This window comes from Notolepis coatsorum (assembly GCF_963971535.1).
Source record: "Notolepis coatsorum genome assembly, chromosome: 6".
Classification (NCBI taxonomy): domain Eukaryota; kingdom Metazoa; phylum Chordata; class Actinopteri; order Aulopiformes; family Paralepididae; genus Notolepis; species Notolepis coatsorum.
Window position 1 is genome coordinate 52980121 of NC_140170.1, and position 19891 is coordinate 53000011.

A 19891-nucleotide genomic window follows, 5' to 3' on the forward strand; every position below is an offset into this window, starting at 1 on the left:
CTGTCTCACCCCCTTCAGTCTGTCTGTCTGTCTGTCTGTCTGTCTGTCTGTCTGTCTGTCTGTCTGTCTGTCTGTCTGTCTGTCTGTCTCACCCCCTTCAGGCTGCTGTCTGTCTGTCTGTCTGTCTCGCCCCCTTCAGTCTGTCTGTCTGTCTGTCTGTCTGTCTGTCTGTCTGTCTCACCCCCTTCAGGCTGCTGTCTGTCTGTCTGTCTGTCTGTCTCACCCCCTTCAGGCTGCTGTCTGTCTGTCTGTCTCACCCCCTTCAGGCTGCTGTCTGTCTGTCTGTCTCACCCCCTTCTGTCTGTCTGTCTGTCTGTCTCACCCCCTTCAGGCTGCTGTCTGTCTGTCTGTCTCACCCCCTTCTGTCTGTCTGTCTGTCTGTCTGTCTGTCTCACCCCCTTCAGGCCATGGTTACACTTACAACGTTTCATTTTCAAATGATTTTGTTTGCATGTCCAAGTTAAAGGGCAACGCCGTTTTGGCAGGCAATTTAGTTTTTCCTAGCGGCAACGCTCAATACAGGGGAAATGATCCCCAGCAGCCTGTCTCACCCTCTGTTCACCCCCCCCCCCCCCTCACCATGAAGATAATCCCCAGCACGGCCAGCCAGCGCCGCAGGTTCGATGCCGGCTTCCACTCAAACTTCACCCAGCTGTACGGAGTGAACTGGAACGCTATCCTCTTGATCTTCCCCCTGGGGAGAGAGAGACACCAACCATCTATACAGAGTACTGAGAGAGAGAGAGAGAGAGAGAGAGAGAGAGAGAGAGAGAGAGAGAGAGACCAACCATCTATACAGAGTACTGAGAGAGAGAGAGAGAGAGAGAGAGAGAGAGAGAGAGAGAGAGAGAGAGAGAGAGAGAGAGAGAGAGAGACCAACCATCTATACAGAGTACTGGAGAGAGAGACCAACCATCTATAGAGTACTAGAGAGAGAGAGAGAGAGAGAGAGAGAGAGAGAGAGAGAGAGAGAGAGAGCGAGAGAGAGATAGAGATAGAGAGAGACACCAACCATCTATACAGAGTACTGGAGAGAGAGAGAGAGAGCGCGAGAGAGAGAGAGAGAGACCTCCGCAGACCAATGTCTCGCTACATGTCTCACGCTGTTTAGACTTCTGTCATGTCGTCGTCATCCGATGTCAAAATAAAGAGTCTAGGTTATCTCCGTTTTCCAATATTTCTAAATAAAACTGGCAGTTTTACACACTTCAATTAGAAAAGCCATTCAAACTTCTCAAGTTTCTTCAGATGATGAAAAAAGACATGGTCCAAATGTATATGAATTGGAATGGATGACGCTTAGCGATAGTAAAACTAAATTTAGCGTCATCGTTTTACCGGACCAATCCTACTCATTTAATCATGATCTAGCCCCTTTCATTTACATTTAGTCATTTAGCTGACGCTTTTATCCAAAGCGACTTACAAGTTCTGTACGACAGGTCATCAGGAAGGGTACAACTCTATCAGCTGAGTAACAATATTCATCAAAGTGTTGCGTGTTACAGTGTAGGTTAGTATATTAGGACAAGTGCATGACAGTACGGTTAGTTAGGTTTTTTTTTATTTTTTATTTTATTATTATTTCAGATAATGGTTGAAGAAGTGCGTCTTTAGTCGACGGCGAAAGATTGGACGTGTTTCGGCTGTCCTAACTGGGGTGGGTAGTTTGTTCCACCATTGTGGGGCAAGGACTGAGAATAGGCGACTTCTCTTTGATTACCCTCCCGGAGCTCGGATAGGAGTGGGTCTGAGGCGGCCAGAAGATGCAGAGCGTAGGGGTCTTGAGGGTGTGTAGTTAGAGACCATTGACCGGAGGTAGGCGGGAGCGGTTCCCTTTGCCACACGGTACGCTAGGTCGAGGGCCTTGAAGCGGATTCGTGCAGCAATGGGGAGCCAGTGCAGGTCTCTAAGAAGTGGGGTGACATGGGCCGACTTCGGTAGGTTTGAGATCAGGCGGGCCGCTGCGTTTCGTGACTGTGATGCACGCCAACAAGGTTTGGCCGAGTGAATCCACACTCTGTTGCTCCCCCATAGGCAACCACCCTATTTTAACTCTGAAGAACTGGTCCGACGCGAAACGTTCGTTATACAAGCATCGCAGAGAAATCTCAAAGGTACTCACAGTTGCATGAGGGTCTTGGACAGAGAACGGCAATGGTTTGAAAGCTCGGCGTTGCTAATAAACATTTGAAATAATTTTTATAAACGTGTAAACAGCGAAGAACTTATGGCTGCTCTCCCCCGAACGCCGCAATGAGGAGTAAGGTATATCTGCAGAGCCGCACTGCCGTCTCAGTGATGTTTATAAAAATGATTTAAAATGTTTATTAGCAACGCCGAGCTTTCAAACCATTGCCGTTCTCTGTCCAAGACACTCTGCAACTGTGAGTACCTCTCTGCGATGCTTGTATAACGAACGTTTCGCGTCGGACCAGTTCTTCAGAGTTAAAATAGGGTGGTTTCCTATGGGGGAGCAAGGGACTGTGGATTCACTCGGCCAAACCTTGTTGGCGTGCATCACAGTCACGAAAGGGGCTAATCATGATCCTGCCCTACTCTCACTTGGCACGGAGCGAGTGGTCAGAGTAAAATGCAGGTCGATGTCAACCAAAACGCCGAGCAGCGTTTTGTGTAACACCAAGTGAGTGGCGCGAACGTCCCGCGCATTCGAAAATTGGAGCTTCGCACTTGGAGTCTGCTTTGGGTCCACGCGGACCTCCACGGAGTCCGGTCCGCTCGACTATGGGAGGGCCTTAAGGGTTAGGATAAGACACCTAGTTTAAAGGTAAGGGTTAGGGGAAGACACCTACTTCAAAGGTAAGGGTTAGGATAAGACACCTACAGTACTTTAAAGGTAAGGGTTAGGGGAAGACACCTACTTTAAAGGTAAGGGTTAGGGGAAGACACCTACAGTACTTTAAAAGGTAAGGGTTAGTGGCTAGGTGGTGTAGTGGGCAAGGCGCTCGCCACCAATGCAGGAGACGCTGGGTTCGAGCCCAGCTCTCCGCATTGCTATCAGCTTGGCTGGTTGTTCATACTAACACAATTGGCAGTGTTAGGGGTGGGAAAGCTGATGGGTGGGGATCGGACGTTGTGGACAGCGACTCCTACAGGTCGGTTGGTGCGCCTCCCACGCAGACCCCCGCTGCTGAGAGATCGCGCTGTGCAGGTGAAAAGATGCGACGGCTGCTTCCTCGAGTACCGGAGGGGACACGTGATGTAAGGCTTCGTCCACATTGCAGCCGGCTTGTGGGAGGCATGGCCTAACAGCGTTCGAGACAGGGGAGGGTAGAATTGGACGATACGAAATTAGGATGGGAGAAAAATTTAAAATGAGAGAAAAAAGTTTATCAAAAAAAAAAGTAAGGGTAAGGGTTAGGGGAAGACACCTACTTTAAAAGGTAAGGGTTAGGGGAAGACACCTACTTTAAAAGGTAAGGGTTAGGGGAAGACACCTACTTTAAAAGGTAAGGGTTAGGGTAGGACACCTACTTTAAAAGGTAAGGGTTAGGGGAAGACACCTACAGTACTTTAAAAGGTAAGGGTTAGGGTAGGACACCTACTTTAAAAGTTAAGGGTTAGGGTAGGACACCTACTTTAAAAGGTAAGGGTTAGGGGAAGACACCTACAGTACTTAAAAAGGTAAGGGTTAAGGTAAGACACCTACAGTACTTTAAAAGGTAAGGGTTAGGGTAGGACACCTACTTTAAAAGGTAAGGGTTAGGGTAGGACACCTACTTTAAAAGGTAAGGGTTAGGGTAGGACACCTACTTTAAAAGGTAAGGGTTAAGGTAAGACACCTACTTGTATGTGGGGATGTGCCATAGGCCCTGCCACTGATATGGCTTCATAGACAACCAGCCAAGAGTCTTCATACCACAGTAGATACCCAGACCATTACAGACCAATACATCCATGATCCACTAGAGACAGAGAGACAGACCAAGACAGGGAGAGAGAGAGCGGGGGAGGGAGAGGAGAAAGATAATTGTGTGATAGGGTCAGATCAGAAGTGAGTATGAAGATCAGGATCACTTCACCTTCTCACCTGCTCTCAGGTTAGATAATAAAACATCTGCTCTGAGGTTAGATAATAAAACATCTGCTCTCAGGTTAGATAATAAAACATCTGCTCTCAGGTTATATAATAAAACACCTGCTCTGAGGTTAGATAATAAAACATCTGCTCTCAGGTTAGATAATAAAACATCTGCTCTCAGGTTATATAATAAAACATCTGCTCTCAGGTTAGATAATAAAACATCTGCTCTCAGGTTAGATAATAAAACATCTGCTCTCAGGTTAGATAATAAAACATCTGCTCTCAGGTTAGATAATAAAACATCTGCTCTGAGGTTAGATAATAAAACATCTGCTCTGAGGTTAGATAATAAAACATCTGCTCTGAGGTTAGATAATAAAACAGCTCTCTGCGTTGCTACCAGCTTGGCTGGTCGTTCATACTAATACAATTGGCAGTGTTAGGGGGTGGGAAGCTGGTGGGTGGGGATCGGACGTTGTGGACAGCGACTCCTACAGGTCGGTTGGTGCGCCTGCGCAGCAGAATCAGGAAGCATCGGGGGCAGCGTGAGCCTCCCACATGTTACTCCTCGCCACTGAGAGATCGCGCTGTACAGGTGAAAAGATACGACGGCTGCCTCCTCGTGTACCGGAGGGGACACGTGATGCAAGGCTTCGTCCTCACTGCAGCCGATCAGTGGGAGGCATAGTCTAGCAACGTTCGAGACAGGGGAGGGTAGAATTGAAGGAAGAATTGGCGAGGCGAAATTGGGATGGGAGAAAAATAGAAAAATAAGGAGAAAAAGTGGATCCAAAAAAGACAATAAAACATCTTCATCTGCTCTGAGGTTAGATAATAAAACATCTGCTCTCAGGTTAGATAATAAAACATCTGCTCTCAGGTTAGATAATAAAACATCTGCTCTCAGGTTATATAATAAAACATCTGCTCTCAGGTTAGATAATAAAACATCTGCTCTCAGGTTATATAATAAAACATCTGCTCTCAGGTTAGATAATAAAACCTTCTCATGGCAATATTTAATATTTCTTACCCAATACTGTGGTAAAAAAACTACTTTAATGTATCAAACTGCTGACTACTTAATTAAACAAGTTAAATTGCATCTTAACTACACGCACAAATTCTATTTTTCAATTTATTTATAAAAGATATATATATATATATATATATTGCTGAATTTCCCTCAGGATAAATAAAGTATTTATATTCTATTCTATATATATTTAAACCAAAACTTGTCAAATGTGGGTCAACTACATCCAGACTATAATGATGATCAAATCAGAGTCTGAATGTCATTCAATCTAACATTATGAACGTGAATAAACATAATAACATGCAACTAGGGGTGGGAATCGCCAGAGACCTCACGATATGATACTATCACGATACTTGTGTCACGATACGATAGTATCGCGATACTAAATATATCGCACTACACTGAGTATTGCAAAAAAAAAAATAAAAAAAAAATGTTGGTCTAATTTTATTTATTACCTTTCTTCAACTGCAAAGTAAAACTTTGTCAACATGTTTTATCTAATAAAATAAAGTTCAGTCTGTTCATCTCACTTCAATAATTTTTATTGCAGCTGGTCGTCCGTACTAATACAATTGGCAGTATTAGAGGGTGGGAAAGCTGATGGGTGGGTCCTGGGCGTTGTAAACAGAAAAATACTCCTACAGTTCGGTCGGGGCGCCTGCTCAGCGAAGGAAGGATCTGGAGGGAGGTAGTGCGACCTTCCACACGTTACACTCTCCCAGTGAGAATCTGCGCTGCCAGGCTGGCTGCCGGCTGGCTGCGCATGTGTCGGAGGATAGCATGTGATAGTCTCCGGCCTCTCGGACCAACAGTAGGGGGGGTGCGCAACAACCAGGAAGGGAGTTGGGAATTGGCATAACGACTAACAGTGGGATGGGAGAAAAATCGGAAAAAGAGGGGGGAAAAAGATAGTAAAAAAAAAAAAAGAAAAAAAGAAAAAAAGGTATTGCAGAACATGGTCTTTTCTCAAGCAGACAGATGTAAACACTGTAATCTGTGTTGCATGTACCTGACAAACTGAACTGTTTGTATTAGTCATATTACAACTTAACTGAATGCACGTGTGTGTGTGTGTGTGTGTGTGTGTGTGTGTGTGTGTGTGTGTGTGTGTGTGTGTGTGTGTGTGTGTGTGGACTACTGTACTATTACAGGTATTGAAATGAACAATGCAACTTCATTTTTTAAGAATAATTAAATATAGATACTTGGCGTCCCCGTATCGATACAGTATCGCCACGCAAAGTATCGTGATACTACTACGTATTGATTTCCCCCGCCCCTACATGCAACTGACCCGTTTCACATATCATATAAACAGTACGTTCAATACGTCTATGGTTCAGTGATTATTCACAGTGTCAGCTGACTGAATGACTCTGGTGTTCTCTGTGTGTGTGTCTGTGTGTGTGTCTCTGTGTCTGTGTGTGTGTGTCTGTGTGTCTGTGTGTGTGTCTGTGTGTGTCTGTGTGTGTCTGTGTGTGTGTCTGTGTGTGTGTGTCTGTGTGTGTATGTGTGTATACCTCTATTTTGAATCTCAGTCTTTGTTCTGGTGAATTACCTAGCTCATGGAAGTCGGCCATGGTTCTCCCCTTGTTAACTCATTCAACGCCAGTCACGAGTATAGTCGGGTTAACTAGCCATCCGTTCAGCGCCAATCACGAGTATAGTCAGGTTTTAATCGTTATTTCTTTTATTAGCGATATCCATTCATTTTCATCCATCCAACCTGATGTTATCGTTGGGAATGGGTCTGAGCTCGCAAAAGGGCAAATACCGCCGCCTATCGTCTCCCGGATGGTATTGCACATAATTGGATTGGATTGGCTGGGACTGTGCATATAAAAAAAAAAGTCCGGTACGGGTTTTGCTTCTCGGGCATGCAGTATCGTTGTTCCACGTTGACTGGGGGGACTGTGTGTGTGTGTGTGTCTGTGTCTGTCTGTCTGTCTGTCTGTCTGTCTGTCTGTCTGTCTGTCTGTCTGTCTGTCTGTCTGTGTGTGTGTGTGTGTGTGTGTGTGTGAACGTACGTGGTCCCACCAGCACTCTGAGAAGTTAGGCAGCTGGTGCTCCAGACTGTACTCTAGAAACTCAAACATCACACTGATGATCAAACACATCCACCAATCACGTATCACCAGAGTCTGAGGAGAGGAGAGAGGAATAGGAGAAGAGAGGAGAGGAGAGGGAGAGGAGGGGAGAGGAAGAGGAGAGGGAGAGGGGAGTAGAGTAGAGGGGAGAGGAAGAGGAGAGGGAGAGGGAGAGGAGAGGGTGAGGAGGAGGGGAGAGGAGAGTAGAGTAGAGGGGAGGAGGAGGGGAGAGGGAGGGGAGAGTAGAGGAGAGGAAGAGGGAGAGAGGAGAGTAGAGGAGAGGAGAGGAGAGGAGAGGAGAGGAGAGGAGAGGAGAGGAGAGGAGAGGAGAGGAGAGGAGAGGAGAGGAGAGGAGAGGAGAGGGGAGAGGAGAGGAGAGGAGAGGAAGAGGGAGAGGGAGAGGGAGAGGGAGAGGGAGAGAGAGAGGGAGAGGAGAGGAGAGGAGAGGAGAGGAGAGGAGAGGAGAGGAGAGGAGAGGAGAGGAGAGGAGAGGAGAGGAGAGGAGAGGAGAGGAGAGGAGAGGAGAGGAGAGGAGAGTGGAGAGGAAGAGGAGAGTAGAGGGGAGAGGAGAGGAAGAGGAGAGGAAGAGGAGAGTAGATGGGAGAGGAGAGGAGAGGAGAGTAGAGGAAGAGGAGAGTAGAGAGGAGAGTAGAGGGGAGAGGAGGAGAGGAAAGGAGAGGAGGAGAAAGGAGAGGAGACAACAGGAGATCAGCAGAAAGACAATAGAAAAATAATTCTAGAAGATTATACTAGAAGTGATATTTCACGATGGAACAGATTTGAACACATAAACACCAACACTAACATAAACACTAACATAAACACCAACACTAACATAAACACTAACATAAACACCAACACCAACACTGTATCCAGACCCACCTTGATGTACCACCCCAGGAAGTGAGCCGGTACAAAGCCATCTATCTTGTCCTGGAACAGAAACACAACATGTTCATGTCTACTGATCATAGTCCAGATGGAGCCCATGCTCCACTGGTTACAGTGGTTATAGTGGTAACAGTGGTAACAGTGGTAACAGTGGTTCTAGTGGTTCTAGTGTGATAGAATGGCCCTGTTTTTCGTTGCTAGGGGAAAGACGTTATGAGCTGTGAGTTTCTTCCGGTGTAAGTTAGACTAGGACACGAGGCTGAGACGAGCAGACTTTGAAACGCAGCTGACCGCAGAAATCCCTCCTCACCCTCGCAACGGGAGGGTGGGGGAGGGGAAATGCCACGACATCGCTAGCTTCGGCTAACAGGGAAGGTTTTTTTGGATAACAGCTAGGCCGCAACAATCACCGAGCGGGCCACAGGGGAGATCATTAGAATAAGGAATTTAGTTTCTTCAAAGACTTTCAAATTGTTTCCATCTTGTACGAGTCTATGTTTATGAAAATAAACATCACGATCTAAGGAAAGAGAGCACTTTGCCAGTGTGACGACCCCCACTTCACCATGCAAATGGGGAGTCTGTTGACTCAGAGAGCATGGTGGAGTGGGTAGGTCGTTACCCCAACTGGAAGCACCTGTGCAGTGCAGAGAGCTGCCTGCAGCACCAGTATATATGTTCCCCTGTCTAACCCCTCTGTCTGCTTTTCCCATCTCCCAGGACAGGTTGTAGCAACACTCAACTGGGAATCCTTTGACAATTCTGATTCCCACATTTGTTGTTTATGTCAATTATTGTTTCTTTAGATGGGTTTACTTTAAATATATTCTTTGTTAACTTGGTATCACGTGTGGACTCCCTATTTGTGACAAACCCCTGGTTTGCCATACCAGTGTTGAATTCTTTTTGAGACGAACGTATCCACGGAGTAGGATAGAGGGAATCAGTCAGTACTAGGGATGTCCCGATCCGATCACGTGATTTTCCGAAGATCGGGATAGACAAAAAAAATAAAAAATAAAAAATCTGCAATTTTTTTTTTATTCAACAAACATGACCATGTTCACGTCTTAAACTCATACTGAGGCCTTAGTTTTGGTTTTAAATTGCATATCATCATTAATTTATTTATTGTCACACAGAGCAGAAGAATTTTGCCAAAACAAACCAATAGTATCCAGCTGCAGAACGGCAGATCAGCCACACTCTCAGACCCAAATTTAATTTTTTTTTTTTTTTTTTTATTTATCCCAATTTCTCACATTACATTCACCCTGAATGTTGACGTTATCCAGGTGAAAAGTTAACTTCATAAATCATTTGATGTATAATTAAATCAAAGGAAATGCGTTTGGGTCTGAGAGTGTGGCTATTCTGCCGTTCTGCAGCTGGATACTATTGGTTTGTTTTGGCAAAATTCGTCTGCTCTGTGTGACAATAAATAAATGAATGATATGCAATTTAAAACCAAAACTAAGGCCTCAGTATGAGTTTAAGACGTGAACATGGTCATGTTTGTTGAATAAAAAAAAAAAGTAAAAAAAAAGTAAAAAAAAAAAATGTATCGGATCGGGAAATATCGGTATCGGTAGATACTCAAAATCACATGATCGGGATCGGATCGGGAGCAAAAAAACGTGATCGGGACATCCCTAGTCAGTACAATAAGAAAGAGATAAACACAACGCAGACAACTTCACAGAACCACAGGTGACGAGGTGATACTGGCTGATTACCAAATAATCCAACAACTGGTTATAGTGGTTACAGTGGTTACAGTGGTTATAGTGGTTACAGTGGTTATAGTGGTTACAGTGGTTATAGTGGTTACAGTGGTTATACTGGTTATAGTGGTTACAGTGGTTACAGTGGTTACAGTGGTTACAGTGGTTACAGTGGTTATACTGGTTATAGTGGTTACAGTGGTTATAGTGGTTACAGTGGTTATAGTGGTTACAGTGGTTATAGTGGTTACAGTGGTTATACTGGTTATAGTGGTTACAGTGGTTACAGTGGTTATACTGGTTATAGTGGTTACAGTGGTTATAGTGGTTACAGTGGTTATACTGGTTATAGTGGTTACAGTGGTTATAGTGGTTACAGTGGTTACAGTGGTTATACTGGTTATAGCGGTTACAGTGGTTACAGTGGTTACAGTGGTAGCAGCCATCAGGCTACACAACAGTTGTCAGCAGCTGGAAAACTAACGGTGGCAGAACTTGAGAACCTGTTAGAACATGTTGTGTCATGAAGTCTTAACCCAGATGTTGTGTCATGGACTCTTAACCCAGATGTTGTGTCATGGAGTCTTAACCCAGATGTTGTGTCATGGAGTCTTAACCCAGATGTTGTGTCATGGAGTCTTAACCCAGATGTTGTGTCATGGAGTCTTAACCCAGATGTTGTGTCATGGAGTCTTAACCCAGATGTTGTGTCATGGAGTCTTAACCCAGATGTTGTGTCATGGAGTCTTAACCCAGATGTTGTGTCATGGAGTCTTAACCCAGATGTTGTGTCATGAAGTCTTAACCCAGATGTTGTGTCATGGAGTCTTAACCCAGATGTTGTGTCATGGAGTCTTAACCCAGATGTTGTGTCATGGAGTCTTAACCCAGATGTTGTGTCATGGAGTCTTAACCCAGATGTTGTGTCATGAAGTCTTAACCCAGATGTTGTGTCATGAAGTCTTAACCCAGATGTTGTGTCATGAAGTCTTACCCAGATGTTGTGTCATGAAGTCTTAACCCAGATGTTGTGTCATGGAGTCTTAACCCAGATGTTGTGTCATGAAGTCTTACCCAGATGTTGTGTCATGAAGTCTTAACCCAGATGTTGTGTCATGGAGTCTTAACCCAGATGTTGTGTCATGGAGTCTTAACCCAGATGTTGTGTCATGGAGTCTTACCCAGATGTTGTGCCAGGGGTCGGTGGTGTTGCCTGGGTCGTAGATGAGGCAGTTCCCTCCGTAGTCTCTCTCCGGGAGCGGCACGCCCAGCCGGGGGTCGATGTACTTCATGAACTGTCGTCCATCGTGCACCGTCTGGGGGGAGAACAGGGTGAGTCGTCTGGGGGGTAGGGCTGAGCCCAAATGTTCGAACCTTCGTTCGTTACGTTGGCATTCGAATTCTAAATCAACATTCGAATTATACATTTTTAATACAAATATATATATATTAGGGCTGTCCCCGGCTAAGGATTTGGATAGTCGACTATGATTGGCGAAAATTTGCCGTTAGTCGACTATTAGTCGGCAAAAAAGAAATAAAAAAAGTATAATTTTTTATTTTTATTTTTATCATTCCATTTGGGCTGTGGGGGGTGCTTAACACATTCCCGCCCGACCACGGAGATGTCCGTGTTTCGGCGCCATGCTTAAAGGACGTCCGTGGCAAGGTTGTTTTGGCTTTTATTCCATTTTAATAACCTACTCAAGGTCACCGAGCAGCACTGCAGAAGTACCCTACTCTTTGAATTCTGAAAAGTGCATTACCGGCCAGATCCTCTTAGGGGCGCTGTCTCGATAATGCAGTGTGCCCTGTGGCAGAACGGCGCTCTCTTTTTTTTTTACTTTCAATGGAGTTTCCAGTTAGCTGGATTCTATACTGTAGCCTGTAGCTTGGAATACCTTTTGCGACGCCGAATTCACTATGCAGTAAAGGAATATATAATAATAATAATGCAGGACCTGTTGCAGAGGTCTTTATTCGGCATGCAACGACACTCAATGTTTTAGCGGTACACACAGCGGTTAGTTTTTTAGCACACACACCGGAACACACACGCATTGTCTCTTTAGAATCGCCGATGCGTCCAGGGTTGTCACCAGCTTGGCTGGCCGTCTGCACTGATACGATTGGCTGTATCAGAGGGTGGGAGAAGCTGGTGGGGTGGGTCCGGGTCGTTGTAAACAGCGACTCCTACAGTTCGGTCGGGGCGCCTGCTAAGCGCGGATTGGACGTGAGGGGGATAGTGTGGTCCTCCCACACGCTACGCCCTCTCAGTGAGAATCCGCGCTGCCAGGTGAAAAGAAGCGGTGATTGGCTGGACGTGTGTCGGAGGAAGCACGTGGTAGCCTCCACTCTCCCATATGATCTGACTGTAGGGGGTAAAGCGCAGCGACCAGGAAGGGACTGGGAATTGGCATACGACTAACATTGGGATGGGGAGAAAATCGGAGGAAAATGGAGGGGGAAAAAGACAAAAAAAAAAAAAAAAAAATCGCCGATGCGATTCGTATCTGCGATTAACCCATCCCATCGTCCTTCCCCCCCAAGGGCAGCCGGGAGCAGACAGGCGTCAACGTGAGCTGCGCCAGGGGACCAATCCAAGTGCTCCTGCCAGTCTTCGTCAAGGACGCCACAGCGTTAGCGATCTGTTGTTGTGCATGTTTTTCCATTGGGTTTATCTTATCGGGGGGGAAACCCTTGCGAGCACGGGGAGAACATGCAAACTCCACACAGAAAGGCCCGGGAGATACCCCACCTGAGTACCTGGCATCATGGAAACCTGGTCCCCAAGCGGGAATCGAACCCTGGACCTTCTTGCTGTGAGGCGACAGTGTTAACCACTACACCACCGTGCCGTATATATCATCAGCCAATGGATATATCGATCTACCAGATGGCGATCGATAACTGGGAAATCCTTTTGGGGATCCAACCGGCCCACGGTAAGATCTTTTTCACGTAAATTACATGCTGATCAGGCCTTGTTATGATAGCCATCCACCCGATCAGCGAATGTGGCTACTGAGGCTAACGCGGTTATTGGTAATCAATAATCAGAAACGACGTCCCCCGCCCCCCCCCCCCTTTCATGCATTCATGGTGGACCATGAATACCGACAATATGCATTTTGAGTTTTAGCTCTAGCTTCTGTAGTGCCGAAGCGCCCTGTATCTCGCCTTCCAGGAAATATACTAGCCCAAATCTCATATAACGCTTATATTCACGAGGCTATAAAATGAGAACGTATTGATGAATATTTTTTTTCTTTAAGCCATTTTGAAGGGACGGTTTATGGTCTCAATTGACAATGAGAATGGACAGATAGCAATACTATAAAGTATAGATTTAGCTCTACAAACAGCCTCACGAACTATGCAAGTCTGGCCGTCTAGAGTGATATTATACGGCCCCCAATGTGTTCATGTCTGAAGGAGTCGACTGAAGGCTTCTTGTCCTCTGCAAAAGCATGCAATTGGACCACTGATGGATACATCTTGATATTTGTCTAGTCTAGTGTGTTCATTAGATGGGTGAAATCCTCTTTCAGTGCCTCTGTGCCTGTTTTCGTAGGCAGTTAGCCTCTGGTATGCGTGCCATTAGCGTTAGCCACGCTTCTAGGCCTCTTTTCTTTTGGAAAGAATGATTAAAAATATATAAATATATATTTGTTTAGGTTTAGGTTTACTTTATTTGTTCAAGGGGGACAGTGTACATTAATAAAACATTTTACAAATGTAAATGCACCCAATTTTAGCCAAAAGGCTAATTTCCATTTATAAATATTATTATTATTTTTTAATAATTTTTTGTATTAGACTAAGAGTTGGCAGTCGACTACGGCTCCTTTCGACCGATTAGTCGACTAATTGAGGTCAGCCCTAATATATATATATTTTTTAAATATTTTTTAAATATTGAAACGTTGGAAAGTTGATTTAATAAAAAAGAAAATACTAATTTAATCAGATCAATCACTTTATTCAAATTGAGGCTTGAGGATTATTTTTTTATTTCTTATTTTTTAAGGTCCCATGCATTATAAATGGCCTTTTCCAGTGTTTAGCATTGTTTCCTAGCAATGGGGGATTATATCAATGTGGTCTGTGTCTCTAATTACCATATTGACTCATCAGTCTAGTCTCGAGTTCACGAGATCTTCCCTCACTCAACTAAGGCCATGGTTATACTTACAACGTTTCATTTTAGAATTATTTCGTTTGCATGTCCAAGTTAAAAGGCAACGCCGTTTTGGCAGGCAATTTCGTTTTCCTAGCGGCAACGCTCAAAAGGGGGGTTTCATTTTGAAAACTCGCCGGCAACAGTGCCACGTAAATATGCGCGAGCCAGATACGGAGCCGCTCACGCCCCCAACACCCATGCGCAGTAGACGCCGACGTCCGCATGCCCTTGATATGACAGATGATGATATCACAGAACGTTGCTAGAACAAGACGCAAATATTATTGCTCAAGATGTAAAATACGCTAGTGAGCAGGGGAGGCACTAGTGAGCAACGCATGGAGGACAACCCGTCACTTTCAAAACATTCTATCGACTATTAATAAGATGAACAGCGGCACGAACGAACGATTCGCCAAACTGGAGATACCTTTCCCCCTTTTTTTTTATACTACCAGCGGGGGGAAAAAAGAGTAAATAAATAAGGATACAAATTTATAAATTGTTCTCTTATTAATATAGACTATGCTTGATTTTTCCTCTTTAAATGCAGCTCTAGGACCATAGCCTAAATTAAGGCTGACTGAAGATAGCCTATTCTCTTTTAAATTATTATTACAATACTTCTATTATTATTATTATATAAGCTTAATTTTCGTTATCAAAGCATTCCCTCGAACGGACGGGTATGTCATGTATATGCGTGTGTGTGTGTATATATATATATATATATATAATTATTTCTTTTACTCCCAGGCTACATAATAATTTCCTGGTCAGGTCAGAGACATGACTTAATTTATTTGTTATTGCCTATACTGTAGCTACATAAGAGCGGGAGGATGGGGAGGTGTGTGATGTGTTTATGTGTGTTATTGTGCTCTCTTACATTGTTCATGATGTCCTATATCACACTATAAAGTCTGATTATGATGACTCCTAATATCAACCCTATACGGGATGGTAATATCACTTTAGCCAGCTGGAATGTCCGAACGTTAAATACTCCCGTTAAACCTAACCAATAAAAGGTAATATGTCTCGGAACATTGGCTTGCAGTTGCATTATTGCAAACTAAAGAAATGTGAATTCAAGAAGTTTAAAACGAAGTTTAGCCTATTAAATTGTTTAGAAGCCTATAGCCAATGTTCGAGACAAACTGCTCTGAAGGTCCAGATTAATGATTAGACTTAAGTCAAAAACACACGGCAGGCCACGGATAATAAACTATCAATTTATTTGGAATTCGTTAAAACGTATCCGTTGTCTTACTTATTATTAAACGTATTATTTATTTCTCCCAAATGAAGGTTCCGAAAAGTCCGTCTCCGTCACAAGCGTAATGTAGGCTAGACCGATAGACAGGTCGGTTCTTTATAAACGGGCGTTTATTATCTCGGGCTCATCATCACAACTCCTCGTCCCTCTCACGCCGTGAGAAGAACTATATTTATTGAATGAACAGTACAAATGCAACGGTTACTTACAATACAAAGGCGCTTAGCTCGCGCATCAAACAAAATTAATTTGCTCAAAAGAAATAAAATACCTCGTTGGCCGCTTGTCAAGAAAAGAACACTTGTTCAATGTCGTCCATCAGAGCGCGCCCGCTCACTCTTTCCACGGTTAAATGTGACAGAGATATATAAGAGATATATCTTTACACCGTTTATTTACTTGATAGTATTTTTATAATATGTCCTTTTACCGCGCTGTATAGACAGCGTGAGCCCACGCACCTGCGTATTGTAAATGCCAGTGTTGGGGCTGGACGCTGGAGAAAAGAGGCTGGTCCGACGTGCAGAAAATAATGGACGGTGAAGAGACGTTGGGCTGAGTTCGGTTAATGATGCCATAATTCTCTGCTGTGCTTAGACACACACACACACACACACACACACACACACACACACACACACACACACACACACACACACACACACACACACACACACACACACACACACACACACACACACACACACACACACACACACACACACACACACACACACACACACACACACACACACACACACACACACACACACACACACACACACACACACACACACACACACACACGCGACAAATACCTCCTGCGCATACAGGAGACAAACGGCGTCTAACCTGACTGCATAAACGCACCGTTCAGAAAAGTGAAATGAAACGAAATCGTTTCGTCTCTAATGTAACCGCAGCCTAAGCCGTTCCGATTTGACAGTATTGCTGACGTGAATAAGGTACTGATTCGCATATCTCCGCCCCCTCAACAGCAGAGCGAGTGGAAATACCTTCACTTCCTCAAAGTGAAGCGAGGCAGAGAATAGAGCCATATGAAATCTGCGTTCACGGAATCGCGGACGGAATCGCGGAATTAACCAATAAAAATGGAATCAACTGCAAAACGTGGAATATTGCAGAATTTGGCCTAATCTGGACTGAAATTCCGTTTTTGGGTGGAACGTTTGGTGTACACGCGACCGGGGAGGCGGGGACGCTACAGCGTGTTACACACAACACAGCGGTGCTCAAGCGTCTGGCTGCTTCAGTGTTAACATCGTCAAGAAGCTAAGAAATTCTGCAATAAGCCCTCAATTCAGAGCAGAACAGTATCCTAATGACTTTTATGCCTCCGGTGATAAGGTGTTTTGCAAATTCTGTCAACGTTCCCTGGACTGGACCCGCAAAAACACTTGCGACACTATTGTGATTAAATAGCTATAACGTTAGGACATGATAGCTTCTAGCTAAATCTAGTGCACCCATCCATTTGTTTAATGCAAACGATTGTCATTATACACTGCCCTTTATAATCTAAATAAACTTAAATAGCTATGAAACGTTACAGTACATAGGACTATAGATGGAAATGATAGCTTCTTGCTAAATCTGGTGCACTCATCCATTTGTTTAACGCAAACGATTGTCATTATACACTGCCCTTTATAATCTAAATAAACTTAAATAGCTATGAAACGTTACAGTACATAGGACTATAGATGGAAATGATAGCTTCTTGCTAAATGTAGTGCACCCATCCATTTGTTTAATGCAAACGATTGTCATTATACACGGTCCTTTATAAACAAAATAAACTAAACTAAAGGTAACTAAATTATGCATTACTATATTTCATCACAATATAATAGATATAGCTAGGCTAACATTGTCATTGTGATAATGTCAGTAGTAGCTAGCTGTATCTATTGTTTACACTTGAAATGTGTATTTTTATTTTGTCACAATATTAATTGAAAAATATTGTGTAAAATTGAACTGTATTTCTGAGTTGCAGCACTTAAACACATTAAATGGACTGTTATATCTTATTCAATTGTGGACATTTATTCATTCCCACTTATTAGACACTATTTCTGATGGTAAAATGAGCATAAAAAGCAAAATACAGAATCCTGAAATATTAAAACGGAAAAAACGGAATTTGGGGAAAAATAAAATGGAATTTGGAAAATAATAAAACGGATTTCATATGGCTCTAGCAGAGAACAAGCGAGCGAGAGAGGGAGAGAGATAGAGAGGGAGAGAGAGAGAGGGAGAGAGATAGAGAGGGAGAGAGAGAGAGGGAGAGAGATAGAGAGGGAGAGAGAGAGATAGAGAGAGAGAGGGAGAAATAGAGAGAGAGGGAGAAATAGAGAGAGAGAGAGAGAGAGAGAGAGAGAGAGAGATAGAGAGGGAGAGGGAGAGGGAGAGGGAGAGAGAGAGAGAGAGAGAGAGAGAGAAAGAGGAGCTTCTGTCGGGGAAACAAACACACACGCATTTTACACACAACCTGACGCGCGGGGCTTCTCCCTGGTAGAGAGAGGGAGGGACCTCGGGAGCACTCCATATCACTGTCAAAATATCTTTGCGCACGCTCCCACGTATTCCGATCCGTGCAATAATATTCACAGAGGTATATATTGTCATTTGAAACAAATTACCAATACATTGTCCCGTGGGATTATGCCCCCCCCCCCCCGCGGCGAAATTAATTAGTATCCCCATCAATCTCTCTATCTCTCTCTCTGTCTGCCAGTCGCAGACTGTGTGGGTGACTGTCACTCAAAGCACTTATGGGCGGAGCCCAGCACAAACTGCATGAAATCCTGAGGTTGAAAATTTTTGGTTTTGAGTACTTGATAAAAAATATAAAACAATGAATCTTTTGGAAAAAAACTTTACAGATGTGTTCCATAGACTCACAGGAATTGTGTAAAGTTGCCCAAATAGTGCTAGGAATAGCAAAGCATGGGACCTTTAATTAAAAACGAAAACGAAAAACCCTGACGAAGTTCGAATCCCAAAAACAAGCTTCGGGGAAACAGCCTTACTGGGGGGGAGAACAGGGGGAGTCGTCTGGGGGGGGGGGGGGGGAGAACAGGGGGCCGTCTGGGGGGAGAACAGTGGGAGTCGTCTGGGGGGAGAACAGGGGGAGTCGTCTGGGGGGAGAACAGGGGGAGGGGGGGAGAACAGGGGGAGTCGTCTGGGGGGAGAACAGGGGGAGGGGGGGAGAACAGGGGGAGTCGTCTGGGGGGAGAACAGGGGGAGTCGTCTGGGGGGAGAACAGGGGGAGTCGGTCTGGGGGGAGAACAGGGGGAGTCGTCTGGGGGGAGAACAGGGGGAGGGGGGAGAACAGGGGGAGTCGTCTGGGGGGAGAACAGGGGGAGTCGTCTGGGGGGAGAACAGGGGGAGTCGTCTGGGGGGAGAACAGGGGGAGTCGGCTGGGGGGAGAACAGGGGGAGGGGGGAGAACAGGGGGAGTCGTCTGGGGGGAGAACAGGGGGAGGGGGGAGAACAGGGGGAGTCGTCTGGGGGGAGAACAGGGGGAGTCGGTCTGGGGGGAGAACAGGGGGAGTCGGTCTGGGGGGAGAACAGGGGGAGTCGTCTGGGGGGAGAACAGGGGGAGTCGGTCTGGGGGGAGAACAGGGGGAGTCGGTCTGGGGGGAGAACAGGGGGAGTCGGTCTGGGGGGAGACAGCTAATAGTTGTCGTCGAAAATGTATAATAATCACAAGATACATTCAGTGCTGGTGGATCTAACTACATGGATTTATGGAAAGTTCAAGACTGGACCACAAAGCTTCTGGAAGCAGGGTTAAAGAATGACACGCCAAGGCGCTTCCAACATTCGTACCACGATGGTCTACCGGCAGCTGAACCAGTTAGCGTTAAGTCAGCGACGTTACATGTTACAAGAACCTGCCGATTCCTCCTGAGCAACGTCAGAAGGATACGCCCCTTCCTGACAAAAGAAGCCACCCAACTCCTCGTCCAATCAACAGTCATCTCCCGCCTCGACTACTGCAACGCACTGCTCGCTGGCCTCCCGGCCACTGCCACTAAGCCTCTTCAACTCATTCAGAACGCAGCGGCCCGCCTGATCTCAAACCTACCGAAGTCGGCCCATGTCACCCCACTTCTTAGGGACCTGCACTGGCTCCCCATTGCTGCACGAATCCGCTTCAAGGCCCTTGACCTAGCATACCGTGCGGCAAAGGGAACTGCTCCCGCCTACCTCCGGTCAATGGTCTCTAACTACACACCCTCAAGACCCCTACGCTCTGCATCTTCTGGCCGCCTCAGACCTACTCCTATCCAAGCTCCGGGAGGGTCATCAAAGAGAAGTCGCCTATTCTCAGTCCTTGCCCCACAATGGTGGAATGAACTACCCACCCCAGTTAGGACAGCCGAAACACGTCCAATCTTTCGCCGTCGACTAAAGACTCACTTCTTCAACCATTATCTGAATAAAAAAAAAAAAAAAAAAAAAAAATCTAACCCTAACTAACCATACTGTCATGCACTTGTCCTAATAAACTAACCTACACTGTAGCACTCAACACTTTGATGAACATTGTTACTCAGCTGATAGAGTTGTGCTCTTCCTGATGGCTTGTCGTACAGAACTTGTAAG

At 45.1% G+C, this 19891-nt stretch overlaps 1 protein-coding gene across 3 annotated transcripts in view; it reads right to left on the bottom strand.

The window, feature by feature from the left end:
• The window catches only part of LOC311229918 (phosphatidylserine synthase 2), a 100156-nt gene that overhangs the window by 14604 nt on the left and 65661 nt on the right, over positions 1-19891 (bottom strand). For all 3 annotated transcript variants that reach the window (XM_084315990.1, XM_084315992.1, XM_084315991.1), the window contains exons 6-10: positions 10974-11108; positions 8060-8110; positions 7118-7231; positions 3808-3926; positions 580-694 (exon numbers count right to left, since the gene is read on the bottom strand). In XM_084315990.1, the coding sequence (XP_084172116.1) occupies positions 580-694; positions 3808-3926; positions 7118-7231; positions 8060-8110; positions 10974-11108 (534 nt within the window). The remainder of the gene's footprint in view (positions 1-579; positions 695-3807; positions 3927-7117; positions 7232-8059; positions 8111-10973; positions 11109-19891) is intronic.